Source organism: Cheilinus undulatus, linkage group 23, assembly GCF_018320785.1.
Source record: "Cheilinus undulatus linkage group 23, ASM1832078v1, whole genome shotgun sequence".
In the NCBI taxonomy this organism is placed as follows: domain Eukaryota; kingdom Metazoa; phylum Chordata; class Actinopteri; order Labriformes; family Labridae; genus Cheilinus; species Cheilinus undulatus.
The window spans coordinates 18,989,709-19,003,019 of record NC_054887.1 but is presented as its reverse complement, the minus strand read 5'-3'; the positions used below and the strand labels follow the sequence as shown (position 1 = coordinate 19,003,019).

At 40.2% G+C, this 13,311-nt stretch overlaps 1 protein-coding gene across 4 annotated transcripts in view; it reads left to right on the top strand.

Annotated features, from left to right (window-relative positions):
- LOC121505523 (ELKS/Rab6-interacting/CAST family member 1-like) overlaps positions 1–13,311 on the top strand; it is a 188,470-nt gene that overhangs the window by 100,076 nt on the left and 75,083 nt on the right. For all 4 annotated transcript variants that reach the window (XM_041780924.1, XM_041780922.1, XM_041780921.1 and 1 more), the window contains one exon: positions 6,765–6,925. In XM_041780924.1, the coding sequence (XP_041636858.1) occupies positions 6,765–6,925 (161 nt within the window). The remainder of the gene's footprint in view (positions 1–6,764; positions 6,926–13,311) is intronic.

Here is a 13,311-nt window from a genome sequence, read left to right as displayed (position 1 = left end):
TCCCTGTGCCAACTGAGCTCACTCAGGTGTGGCTCTATGTGTTTATGTTTATCCAGTCACTGCTCATTTGGTGGAGAGGTAAATACATCCTTATTTAAAGAACAGTGTTTATTTTGTCTGCTTCAGCCAGCAAACACACTAACAGCCTCTTCTCAAATGCAGCAGGAGGCGACCACTCCAATCTGTAAACTTTTTTTTTTATCTTTAAGGAGACAGCAGGGAAGCTCAGAGGGGGAGGGTTCAGTGGATTCAACCTCAAACCAGTCCGAGTGTCTGTGTGAGGAGTGTGTGTGAAGTTTCCCTGGGTACCAATGACTCAACCAGGGCATAGAGATGGGAAATGTTCCTCAGAGCTTGGATTGGTTTTGACAAGCAGGGAAAAAACAGCGTGGGCTGTGAGGATGAAAACTGCCTTGAGAAAACACGAAGCGGCTGTAGCTGTTGGCAAAACGGCTGGACTCTATTGTTGTTGCTACGTCTGAATGCAGGCCGTTCTCTCTGACCTTCTCTTACCGGACTGCTTCTGGATGGACATGTAGAGACAGGCGTGCTAACACAGATTTCACTGCTGACATCCTAATTGAAGGTTGTTCTTTATGGGTAAAACTCAGCTTGAGAGAGACAGAAATAAATAGAAAATGAGCAAAGAGGAACAGACCATTTTACAGACCAGTTATGGGCAGACATTTGATGATGGATTCTTCACACTAATTTTCAAAAAAAGGAGAAATAGACAGAAATTTCATGTCTAGGACTTTGTCTAGGTTATTTGAATGGGAATTAATATTGTTTGATTTTTATTAGTATAGTAAAAAAGGGCACATCCAGACTAGGCAATCTATACCTTGCCCAAGCATGCTTGAGCCCTCCTGTCCGCTTTTTTTGACTTTGTGAGTGCTTCATGCCACGTTCAGGCACAGTACACTTCTCTGGCATTGGTGGAGAGCCTAGGCTTCAGCAGATTATGATTGCTCATGCATGCGCACAAGCTGTACAAGCATGAAACAGATGTAAAACTGATACGAATGTTCCTCTTGACATCATTTTGAAAAATGGCAGACTGTTAGGTTTCCATATCTGACCAAAACGACTCAAAATAAGCCACAAATTAGTAAAAGCTGCTTCCACATTGTCTCTATATTAATCTCAAAGTGAAAATAGATTTCTACAAAGTAATGTAAATTAAATAATAAAATGTAAAGTAAAATCAGTGACTGCATAAATATTCCTTTGGCTGTAATCACAGCACTGAGTCTTTGTGGATCTTAGGCTTGCACATCTTCTTTGTAAAACTGCTCAAGCTCTGTCAGGGGATCAGGCATGAACAGCCCTTTTCAAGCCCAGCTGCATACTCTCTATTAGACTGAGGTCTGAGTTTTGACTCGGCCACCCCAAAACATTCACCTTGTTGTCTTTAAACCATTTACATGTAGCTTTCGCTGTATGCTTCGGTTCATTGTCTTGCAGGCAAAGAAACCTTCTCCCAAGCTTCAGTCAGAACAAGATTGTCCTCCAGGATTTTTCTATATTTTGCCGCATTCATTTTACCGTCTACCTTTACAAGCCTTCCAGGACCAGCTGCCGAGAAGCATCCCCACAGCATGATGCTGCCACCAGCATGTTCTACAGTGGGGATGGTGTGTTTGTGGTGTTGTGCAGTGTTTGGCAACCTGAGAGCCCAGACAACAGTTGTTGTATGCAGAGTCTCTCCCATCTCAGCTGCTGAAGCTTGTAACTCCTTCAGAGTAGTCATAGGTGTCTTGGTGGTCTATCTCACTAGTCTCCTTCTTGCACGGTCACTCAGGTTGTGAGAATGGCCTGATCTAGGCAGATTTTTTTGGTACAAATCCCCTGACTTGTACTTTTCAATATAACTTATCTTAGTTGCTTGGGGTGTTCTGTTGTCTTCATGGTGTAATGATAGCCAGGAATACTGATTAACCAGAGACTGGGCCTTCAGATGAAAATCGTTGAAGTGGCACGTCTAGTGAGTCAGAACTAAGGCCAGGAGCAGGTGCTGGAGAACGTCCTCGAGTTTGAAGGAAGACTGAGAAGAAAAACTTCAGCATGCGGTGAATGAGTGAAGAAGAAAGCCAAACTCTCAGTACAGTCCTCACCCAACATCAACAGCACTAAATCTGCCTTTTCAGTGCTCACACACACCGAACAGGATAGTAAGACACAACATGCACACCTAAACATGGCAAAAAAGAAGTGCTAACTGCTATTTAAACAGCACAGCAGCACAACATTACATTCATGTGGAGCCAGACTTTGGTTTTCTTACTGGAAATGTGTCTTTATATACATGAGAAAATTGTAAATAAATATTTTTGTGTTCCCGTTTTACAACTGCGTCACTGCAATTACCCTTTCACATAGTTATTTATAAAACGATGACAGAGGGAGACAATTTCCTCCTTTAATGAGGACAGCCTGTTCAAAGGCACATGTTGCTTATTAAAGCTCGGGCACACGCTGATGCAAACGTTGTCAAAGCAGCCACATTTTCACACTAACCCTGACTATATGTTAATGCACAAACACCTCTTGAGCTTTAACACGCAGCCTTGCATTGAAAACTCGTGTAAATGTGTTTGGAGAAGGATTTCAAGCAGCAGAATCAACGACATGAAACTTTTCTTAACCTTCTCTGTAAGACATGAGTCACTTTTTTGTGTGGAGAAAAGTGTGTTTTAGAGAGAGACAGGGAAATTAGTCAGCAGTATGACACACTCAATCTGTCCCTGCAGACACCAAAACTGAAGACAGACGTCCTTCCCCCTGACTTTTACGTCTTACATTAACCATACAATTCCTATTCTCCAACTTAATACGCAAATCTAAAACTTGAAGGGGTTGCTGTCCTCATCCCTGCCTTGCTCTCACACAGCCGGGCCTTGTCACTCCTCACCCCTCCCTGCATCCCTGCATCCCAGCATCCTTCAATCGCTGCATCTGATGTCAGCCAAAGGTCTTTCTCCTCCTTTTGTGCTCCTTTTTCTGTCCTTATTTTACCGTCATTTGTTCCCTCTTTCCTTTTTCTGTCTGAACTGCATTTTTTACGCCGCCTTCATCTCTTTACTGTTCGGTATTTTGCGCTCTGTCTGCACTTTCTTTTATCTTATCTCACTTTCATGTGTATCGCATTTGTTTCTTTTGCTTCCTCCGTCTCCCAGTGTGCTTTGCAGTTTACCTGTTCACTTCAGCGTTTTTACAACTTTTCTCTCTCCTCTCTCTCCCCTCTCTTCTCTGCTCCCCCTTTTCACATGCCTGTTTATTCATTTTGATTCCTTTTTTGTACCACACTGTTTCCAACCCTTGATTTCCCTCTTCTACTCCTCTCTCTTGCGTTCATACTGCCCTCTCTTCCTTTTGCTTTCTTCCCTCCAATTTTTCTTCTCTTCCTTATCCCTCATTTTATTCTTTCCCCCTTTACTTTCTCTGTTTTCTCTCTACCATCCCATGTCTTTTTTCTCTTTCTCTCTCTGCTCTTTTTGTACGCAGCTCTCTCATATTCCACTGCATGAGTTCACCACAGCCGGCTTTAGGTGGTCAAAGGTAACAAACAACCATCACAAACATCACTCACCTGTGTTGTAATGTGAAACTCATCATCCATTAATCTTGTTTTTTATTCCTGCTTTGTCACAAGAGTTAGGGTTTTTTCACTTGTGTGAACAGCATGTTGGGAAATTAAAAGCACACCTGTATTTACTACTTCTGTAATGTGTCACATACAGTAACAAAGAGCCTCCTTCTCTAAGCTATCAAAGTAGAAATGGGTAGTGATATGGCAATACTGTATCCGGGTATTCAAAAATAGCTACGGTATTGCTTTAATTACCCTCTTGAAGATGGTGCTGTGTAATGAGTGCATGTTTATGATAAATACCTTTAGAATATGTGTCTGTATCCACCAGCAGCACCACTGCCTGTGTGTTAACCCTCTGAGACCTTTGATATTTTTTTAACCATTGTGTCGCACCTGGACTTTTTGTCTTGAAAGCTTGTAAAACATCAACCCTGTGGTGCAAAGTAAAGCTCTAAACATCCTTTCTTTTAAGCAATGTCACCTGAATTTTTAAAAGGTTATGGGACTACAATGACAACAGAATAAAACTAAATGGAAAATAAGACTGTACATTATGAGTCATTCAGGTTCTCTTCTCCAGTTTCAAGGTGTCTGCACATGCCCCGTTTGCCAAAGTACGGTGTGACTTCAGAACAGCACGCCATGGGTTGTCTCAGCGCAGTCCCAATGCATTGCGGGATACAGACACAGTACAGCAACAGTATTAACAGCAGGGATGATCGAAAACTGGATCCTAAAATGGATAAAAAGACATTCAATATCAGAGTTACTGATGTGGATTTAGTCTTCAAAGACCCTGGAAAGTTACCTGAGTTCCAGGTTAACTAGAAAACGTTCTGTAAAAGCTACAAAGGCATGGATAGCTTCATTAGAACAGCTCAGCAGAGGGCTTTCAGAAGACAAAACAATTAAGTGGTTACGATTTATGGTTCAAAAGTTATTTAACTTTGAAAAATGTGTCTTTTCTTGTCATATACAACATTGTTGGTCTCAGAGGGTTAAGATGCTTTTAAAGTGATGAATGAAATCCTACAAATAATTTTGGACCAATTTGGCAAACGATGAATGTGCACATAAATACAGGTGCATACTATATACTTACGCAGTGCATGGCCTCACATGGTGCTGGGTCTTCTCTAAAATCAAACTACCACCACCATTTGTAATGTGATCCACGACAATGTGAGTTAAAACATACCGTAATTCTTATTTCTGCATGTAGATCAGTGATGACAAAGGATGAAGTTTATGCTTTAATGACCACAGGTGCTTTGTGCTGCAGTGGCAAAGTCAAGAACAATTAAACCATCAAAAGTTTTTAACATTAAAACTTATCTTAATCCCTTTTTATGTGAAATGTAGATGAAGTTAATCAGTGCTTGTTGGTTATTTTAGGCTCTAAAATATTGTGTAGCTTCTGTTGCATTTCCTACAATATGAGTCATTCAGACTCTCTTCTCCAGTTTCAAGGTGTTTGGACATCCATCATTCGGCAAAGCATGATGTGACAACAGAACAGCCAACCATTGGTTGTCACAGCCCAGTCCCAATGCATTGCAGGATACAGACAGAAAATATGGCAACAGTATTAGTGCACACATTATGCTGGTTTATGAACACGTGGTGGTTAGACTTTGTACCCTGCTAAAATAAGGGGAAGATCTGACCGCATTAGAAAATTAATACTGACCAATCCTATAGGCTATCTAAGCTTATTTTTTGCAGCCCAAGCATTGTGGCATTCTCTTCCACAGCCCCCCTGATTTGCTTTCATGTTGGCCGAATGAATTTAACCCACAGGCCACTGACTTATGACCATAGCTTAAAAGTCACATTAAAGAATGAAGAGATGAAAAAAAAAAGTTCCATGGGAATTTATACTATTATAACTCTATTTAAAAATAGAATTTATTGAGTTAAAATTTCAGTCATTGCAATGCTTTTTCTGTTTAGCCTGTTAACAGAAACTTTCAAGATGCACCCCAGTCCATCTGTGAGGAACTGCTCCTCCCCTGCAGAAAAATGTAACAGTAGCCACTGATTATCTTCGTCCCTTCCCTCATCTATGTTTACATATTACAATTTTCACTAGTCTTACTTTCTAACTGAGAGAAAATCCAGTCGGAAAATAGCTACAATCTTTTTTCAAAAGGTAAGGCAAGAGACTCCATTGTGACTTTTAAGTGCTGGTTTGCTTTTGTCTGCACTGAAATGCAGATATCTGTTTATAGAGATAAATCAGCCTGTTTCTTATAACCTCTGATGGGAGTTTTGACAGCAGATACCAGTCAGCCAGAAGGTGTCATTTTTGTAATTTCACAGTCCAGATTTCTAAAGATAACTGTGCTAAAGAAGGAGGTGAAGTTGCCCAATATATTGACAATGACATCAAAAAAAATAAACTACAAAACATGACAGAAAACTTCTCATTTTGTCATTTTTGTCATTCACTGGAGTGTTGAAAAAAAAAAAAGATTTTGATTTTGTCTTATTTCCTTTTGATCAAGAGTTATATTCAGATTCAGCTTATTTCTTTTATTTCTGCTGACAACATCTGTTTTCTGGCAGAAATAAATGTATCTTATCTTCTTGTCTTACTTTTGTCCGTCTTTCTTTCTCTTCTTTCTTGTTACTTCAGCACTTTTTAAAGAAAGAAGTATGTAAAGAGAAAACACATGTGCTGCTGTTTTTTGTTGGTACATTTGTTCAGTGGTTGATTCGTGTGTTTTTGCACATGTTTATTCTAGAAGGTTAAAATGTCATCTTGCTGGGAAAAAGAGCACAGACACTTGGACCTCACAGACTGACAAACTGATGTACATCCAGAGACAGAGAGTCAGATTAAATATATATCAGAGAAGAGAAAGAAGCAACATAAAGAGAGAAAAAGAAAACACTGAGAACAGTGACATGTTTGAAGTTCTGTAGTAGAGCTTTTCATGTTAAAACTGAGAAATTATTATATGACATATCAAAGCACAGAGGCTGTCAGACGCACAGATAGAGTGAGAAAGGCGCAACACCACCCCACACGTACATAAAGGATAAAATATGAGAAAAGAAGCACATGAAAAAAGTTTAATAGAAAAGAGAAATCAGATGGAGACAGAAAAGCAGGAACAACACGAGTTTAAATGTCTTAAAATGTGCATCTGTTTGTGCATGTCAGGTGGAGGACCTGCTCGTCGCCATGGAGAAAGTGAAGCAGGAACTGGAGGTGATGAAAGCCAAGCTGTCGTCGACTCAACTCTCACTGGCTGAAAAGGAAGGTCACCTGACCGCCCTGCGAGCTGAGAGGCGGAAACACCTGGAGGAGGTCCTGGAGATGAAGTAAGAAAGCGCACTCATTTTATCACTCTTATTTATGGTCAACGTTTACTCTGGATGATGCAAACTCTGTGGGAGTCCTGCGTCATTTGTCATTTCTCCACAGGCACATTACCAGCAATGTGTAAGAAATGTCCTTCTTAAGGATCTTGCTGCATACTACAGTGTCCCTGATTTGTTGGGCAATATTTTCTGTATTAAAAACACACAAATATGCAGAAATGAAAGCAAGGCTACATGTCTATCCCAACATTTTGTGAACTGAGGACATTTCTGGCCAGTCTTTTAGTTGCAGTACTGATTTTGAAGTCACTTTGAATTTCAGCTTGAAGGGATACTTCAGTATTTTTGAAGCTGGGTTGTATAAGGTACTTGGCAATAGTAGTAGCATTAGCCTCGGGAGATTTCAGTGAGTGTTGCCCCTTTAAACAGACTGCACTGTGGGCACCAACCAGGAAGCTACAGTGCTACAGACGGCTACAGTTGCTCAGCGTAATTTAGCAAATTTCAGGTAAGAATAGGCCAAAAACTAATGTTGGCTCAAATGTCCACTATATGAAATATTTTAGAAGCGTTTCATTTTTCCCCCAGAAGGCCTCTGTGTTTGGCACTATTTTACAATGCAAGTGTTCTTCTGCCTCAGCATACCATCATCTCTTGATCAGCTATTTTGGTCTGCAGCTCTGTCAGAGCAAACAACAACAAACTAACCAAAAAAAAAACAAAAACAAAATGAGTGATTTTGACTCAGGTGTATATGATGTGCTGTTTACTGTGGACACAAGGGGATGCTTTTATGAGCCGCAGTTCACAGAGGAACAACTGCTACAGATGGAGACTCAGCGGGAAGAAGGAGAGGGGAGAAACTTTAGTTGAAACTGGTGAGCAGGATCCTAAGTTACCTGATGGTGCAGGTGCAAACTGTGAGCCCACAAACACTCAGAGTAACTGCTGTCATAAGTGGGACCTCATAAAACTTCCTCATTGTCTTTCTGATCATGGGATAGCGGCTCACAGACACCTGCAGCCTACATCACTCCCCATCCAGAGTTCCCTGCCTTAATGAGCATCAGTGTTTTAACAAGCTTCTTGAACTTTTAGGACAAACTGGCCCAAACCAGAAGAGCTGAACGGAAATTTGTTTTCCTAGTAAGTTTATAGCTGTTGCTTTATTCCTCTGATAACTAGACAAGCGACAGTCAGTGCAAAATGGTTACCTAATGGAAACATAGTATCATCAGTTGCAGTAGAAAATGAGCTGTATTTTATTTTTAGTATAATTTGCCATTTTCCTCTCTGTTGAAGCCTGCAGACCCAAACAGCTGATCAGTTAGCATTACTCTGAGGTGGAAGAACACATGGCTGAAGCTTGCATTTAAAAATAATGCTAAACACAGAGGCTTTCCCTATAAAAAGTCAACCGCTTCAAACATTTTTGATATGGCATACAGTTGAGCCAACATTGTGTTTTGGCCCATTTTTACCCAAAACTTTTTTGCACAGAGCAACTGTACCCATCTGTAGGGCTCTATAGCCTAGCTTCCTGGCTGGTTCCCACAGCATGACCTCATACAACCCATCTCCAAAAATACCAAAAGATCCCTTTAACATGAGTATTTCTTCCATTAAGCTCGTTGACATATGTGTGTGGCAGATAGGATTAGTCCTTTCTATTAGTATTAGTCTTGATGCAGAATCAGCTGTTTTAAAAAAGTTGTGAATGATGACCACAATGTTGATTTTTAGAAATCAGGAGTGACATTTTGGTTGAGAGGGTGGAGCTGAAGATTTGTGAGAAGTTAGCAAAAGTAACTCACCAGTTTTTAACCTATGGGGAGCATGCATTCTTGCAAAATGTAACAATATCCGTTGATTATTTTTAAAATATTTCACTCTATTACAAAGAAAAATAAATCCAAATCATGGTGGTCTGAAAGGGAAGATATAGGGATCAAAAATAGATCGGATTTATTCTTTTTAGCAAGCATGAAGTTTTAATGCAGCTCTACCAACAGACTTGTCTTGCTCTCTAGAGACATTTTGCAACCCTGGCTTACAATAATATGAGATTTTACAGCAAAAGTAGCAAATTATCCCATAAAACTCTCTTATGTGTTTTTCTGTTTTAACTGTTTAACCCCCTCTCACTGTACTACACATACAGTATGAGGTTTCCCTACCGCTGTCAGTTACTCCTTTTCTTAAAACGCCAAAACGACCTTCAACACTTCCCCTGAAATTAGCAGCCCTTATGGTATCTCCAGTCGTTCCCATGATGCTTCAGCATTCCAGGAAGGTGGCCGTGGGTCACAGTGACGTGAACTTCACCTGACACCTCATCAGCTCTCTCTTTTCCTCTTAACTTCCTAGCTTTACTTCTCTCTCTTCCCTTTCTTCTTTTATCTCCCCTCTCTTTCTTTCTGCACTCTAAAGCCATGGAAGTTAAGTGGTATGTTAATGCAATAACCATGTACCGCTGCCCTGCTCTTCATATGATTGATTACATACACAGATACACGCACACACTGGTGCTCGAGCTGTAGCGCGGTGTAAATTCTGATGTTGTTTTAATAGATGGGTTTGCACTTTAAGAGCAGCTGAGAGGAGTCCAGCAGACGGAGGATTCTCTGTATTTTCTGCTGTTTTACATCCTCACTGAGACCTTACAACCAGCTCTAATTTAGTGGAACGACGCTTTGGGCTGAAATAGAAGCCAAGGATAATGTCCGTATTAGCGTGTCCTGCGAGTTTAAACACGCTGAGGGACTATCTTTTACTGAGGCATCATGGGAAAATGAGGGTATGCACTCTGATTTAGCTTTCCCTGCAATCTGCTTCAAAAATTTCATACCAACTTTGCATTTTTCTGCTTACAGGAAAGAGTATGTGTTTGTCTCTGTGTGTAACAAACCACAGGTCCATTCACAGGCCAGGTGAGCGAGTTATTGGCCGTTTAATGGCCATAATAACGACCCGTGTGATTATTATAGGCATCAGCGCTCCAGAATGCATGGCCATGTTTTCACATGTGATTTTGAATGTGTGAGTGTGCACTTGTGAAAGCATACTGTGATGGATTTATTGATGTCTGACTTGTCCAACGCTCCTTTTAGAGAATGTTGAATATTTATGAATATTTATGCAGTAGACACCCATAGACACACATGCATCTGTACTGTATGTACACTCGTGCAGCAGATGCACAGTAATATACAAACAGAGCTCATCCTACAAGATTGAAGGCTCTCTGTGATTCACATTTTTGATCATGTGGCAAAAACCAGTGTCTTGGGCATATTTTTTGCAATTATTCTTGATTTTTTGCACCATCTCAATATGGAAGTTGCATTTTAGGCATCATTGAAACCCAATTTTTACCACTTAATGATAAAAAATGTTGGGCCCACATACTGACACAGTGGTTGGAGAATTAACTAGGGTCGGGAATTTTTAGTATTTCGGTGTTTGAATGACCTGTTGATAACTTGCCATTGTTTTATTATTGTGAGAAAAATATACTGTGGGCATGGTGTCAACAGACCCACCAATCATCTCGATTATGTTTCAGAGTTTCCTTGTTTTTGATGAGCTGGATGGATGATCATTGATTTATTATTGGTGTAATATTTATTTATTCTACCTAAGTTGTGTGCATTAGTGTCAGAGCAGGGGTGAATCCCGACCTTTTGGTTGGGGGGCCTGGGCACTGATTTGTGCAGTCTGGAAAATGAAGTTTGTGTCCATACAGACAATGGATTATCGTGAACTACTAAAATATTTAACTTTAAAATTCACATGTTCACTTAAGAACGATCAAAAATAATACATTCATAAATAATAAGTGGTTGTAGAAATGAAGAAAAAGTTTCTAATTCCTTTAGGACTAACATTTATAATTCAGTAAAAAACTTAAGTCATTAGAAAATTTAGTTAAGACTGGAGACTGGGGTTGGAGGTAGAAAATATGATATTTTCAGTGTTTGATAAGGTTTTGTTAATCAGTAATGTGAATTTGTTTGTATTTTTTATTTTAAGATTAAATGTATTGCTCAATTTGTAGTTTAGAGGTGCTTTTGCAGTTATAAAAGTATGCACTATAATAATCTTCTTTCCTCCCAAAAGTATAGATTCAGGTACCTTTTAGGCACTGGTAGTGTTTAAAAAGTAGCAATTTAAAAGAGTAAGTGGACTTAATCTGGTTAGTACTTGTCTAGTCATCCTACTAGTCAAAGTGCTTTAAACGTCTTCCCATTCACACTCATTCATTTACTGATGGCAGAGGTTGCTATGGAGAATTGGCCATCAGTATTCACTTTAGTATTAGTATTAGCTAGCCATTCACTTACTTTCATACCCATTTACATGCCACTGATGCAGCAGTGGGAGCAAATTGGGGTTGCCCAAGGACATGTGACTGCAGGAGCAGGGGATCAAACCACCAACCCTCTGATTGTGAGACGACTGACTCTACCTTCTGAGCCACAGTTGCCCCAAATTCAGTACCGATATCATAAAAACCTCAAACGATACCCAACCCTACACTTGACTAATCTCCTCTGTTCTAGTATCACAGTGACGTGTGCCTACAGGGCTAGAATATAAACTGACTTAAGTCTGTTCTCTCTCTGCCCATCTCGTCTGTTCTTTGAGCCCATGTGGTTAAGCACTGAGATGATAATTGTATAAGTACGCTTAATAAAGCCACATGCATTGCACTGCAGCTTATAGTTCTCCCAGACATCACTCCTGCTTGTGGCTGACTTGGTGCACGCAAGGCTAACTAAGTTGAACTGCTGTAGCCTAAAGAAACTTGTGCACACCTGTGCAGGCACTTACTCAATATTGACATCAACAAAAAAATAAGCACTACTGTCTTTTGCAGTTGAAGTGTTAAAACCCAACAGTTTGACTTGGTTCTCATTTCTTCCTCCCGTGTTTGAACTCTTATATAATTTCTTCCACAGTATTTATGTTTTAGTATTTTCATTGCTGCCAGAGTTTGTAATTCTATTCAGTTCCACAACCACATCCAAACCTGTGTTTTTCTGCATATAAACTCTTTCTGCAGGATCAAATGCACCAAAACAAACAGAAAATTCCTTCTTGAGAGCCGTCCAAGTATTGCTGGTAGGCCTCATAAAGAATTGTAGTGTTCTTGTGTGATTTTTTCACTATTCATTGAAAAATCACAACATTTTCAAGCCTTTCTTTTTAGTAATACATGATACTATTTTGTCTGCAGTGACACACTCTTCCTACATATTCGGGATATTATGTATTTCTGTGTTTTCCCCATCTGTGGAAAGTTTAGATGTTTCAGGTAGCTGCTAGTTGTCTCTCTCTGAGTTATTCACATTACGCCACCGCTCGTATTTTTCACAAGACATTAGGGTTTGGTCAGCGTATACGTCATTTGATTCTGGCTTTCTCCCACATGTAAAACACGAGCTGTTTAAGGTGGCTACGTCCCACGTGCATATATATCTTAGTGTAATGCACATGAAACCGTCCGTGCACGCACAGGACGCTGTAACTCTTCAGGGTTTGATGTCTGATTTGTTGCCCAGTTTTACATCGCTGTACGGTTTAATGTGACTGTAAGACATGATATATGATACTGAATGTTGCAGAGGTTTCTGGGACAGACATGGAATATATTAACACGCACACATGCAGAAATATACCAACTACAGCTGGAATATGACAGTCTGTCTCGCTTTCTCACCTTCTCCTGTTTCCTCCCTCCACTCATTTTTTTTACACACACACACACAAACACACTCACTCTAATGCTTTGAGTGCCTATCTGTCTTTGTGCCACAGTTTTCACCAGCTGCTTGTGTATGTCCTCTTTACTCCAACACTTTGCTAACCTTCCCTCCACGATGTATATTGTTTAAACACAACCTGATATAAGAAGAAGGACACCACATTCTCATGTCTAATAAAACCATGTGCAACTTGAAAATACACTCTTTTAAAATGTACAGGCATGGGCACACACAACTAATCCAGAAAAAAAGCACACAACGTGAACTCCACACAGACACACACACCTGCCCTGCAGGGCTCCCTCATGCATCTTTTCCACTGATAAATCATCCGCCACGACCTTCACACAGAGACACACATATTTTCTTTGTGATGCACGTTAAATATGCACATGCTCTCTTTCTTCCCGGCCTCATGTGGGCATGTGTGCTGTCATGTGTTTCTGCAGTTTAGAGTAGGCAGGTGTGTGTGGCTGGCAGCGTGAGGAATGTGCTGACAGTGTATGTGGAGCAGCAGGGCTTCATGTCTGAAATCTCTATCAGGATAAATTAGACCATTTTACTCTCTCTGCTGTTGTGCTGTTTTGAGTTCAAGTCATTTCTTCTTTCTGCTGCTTT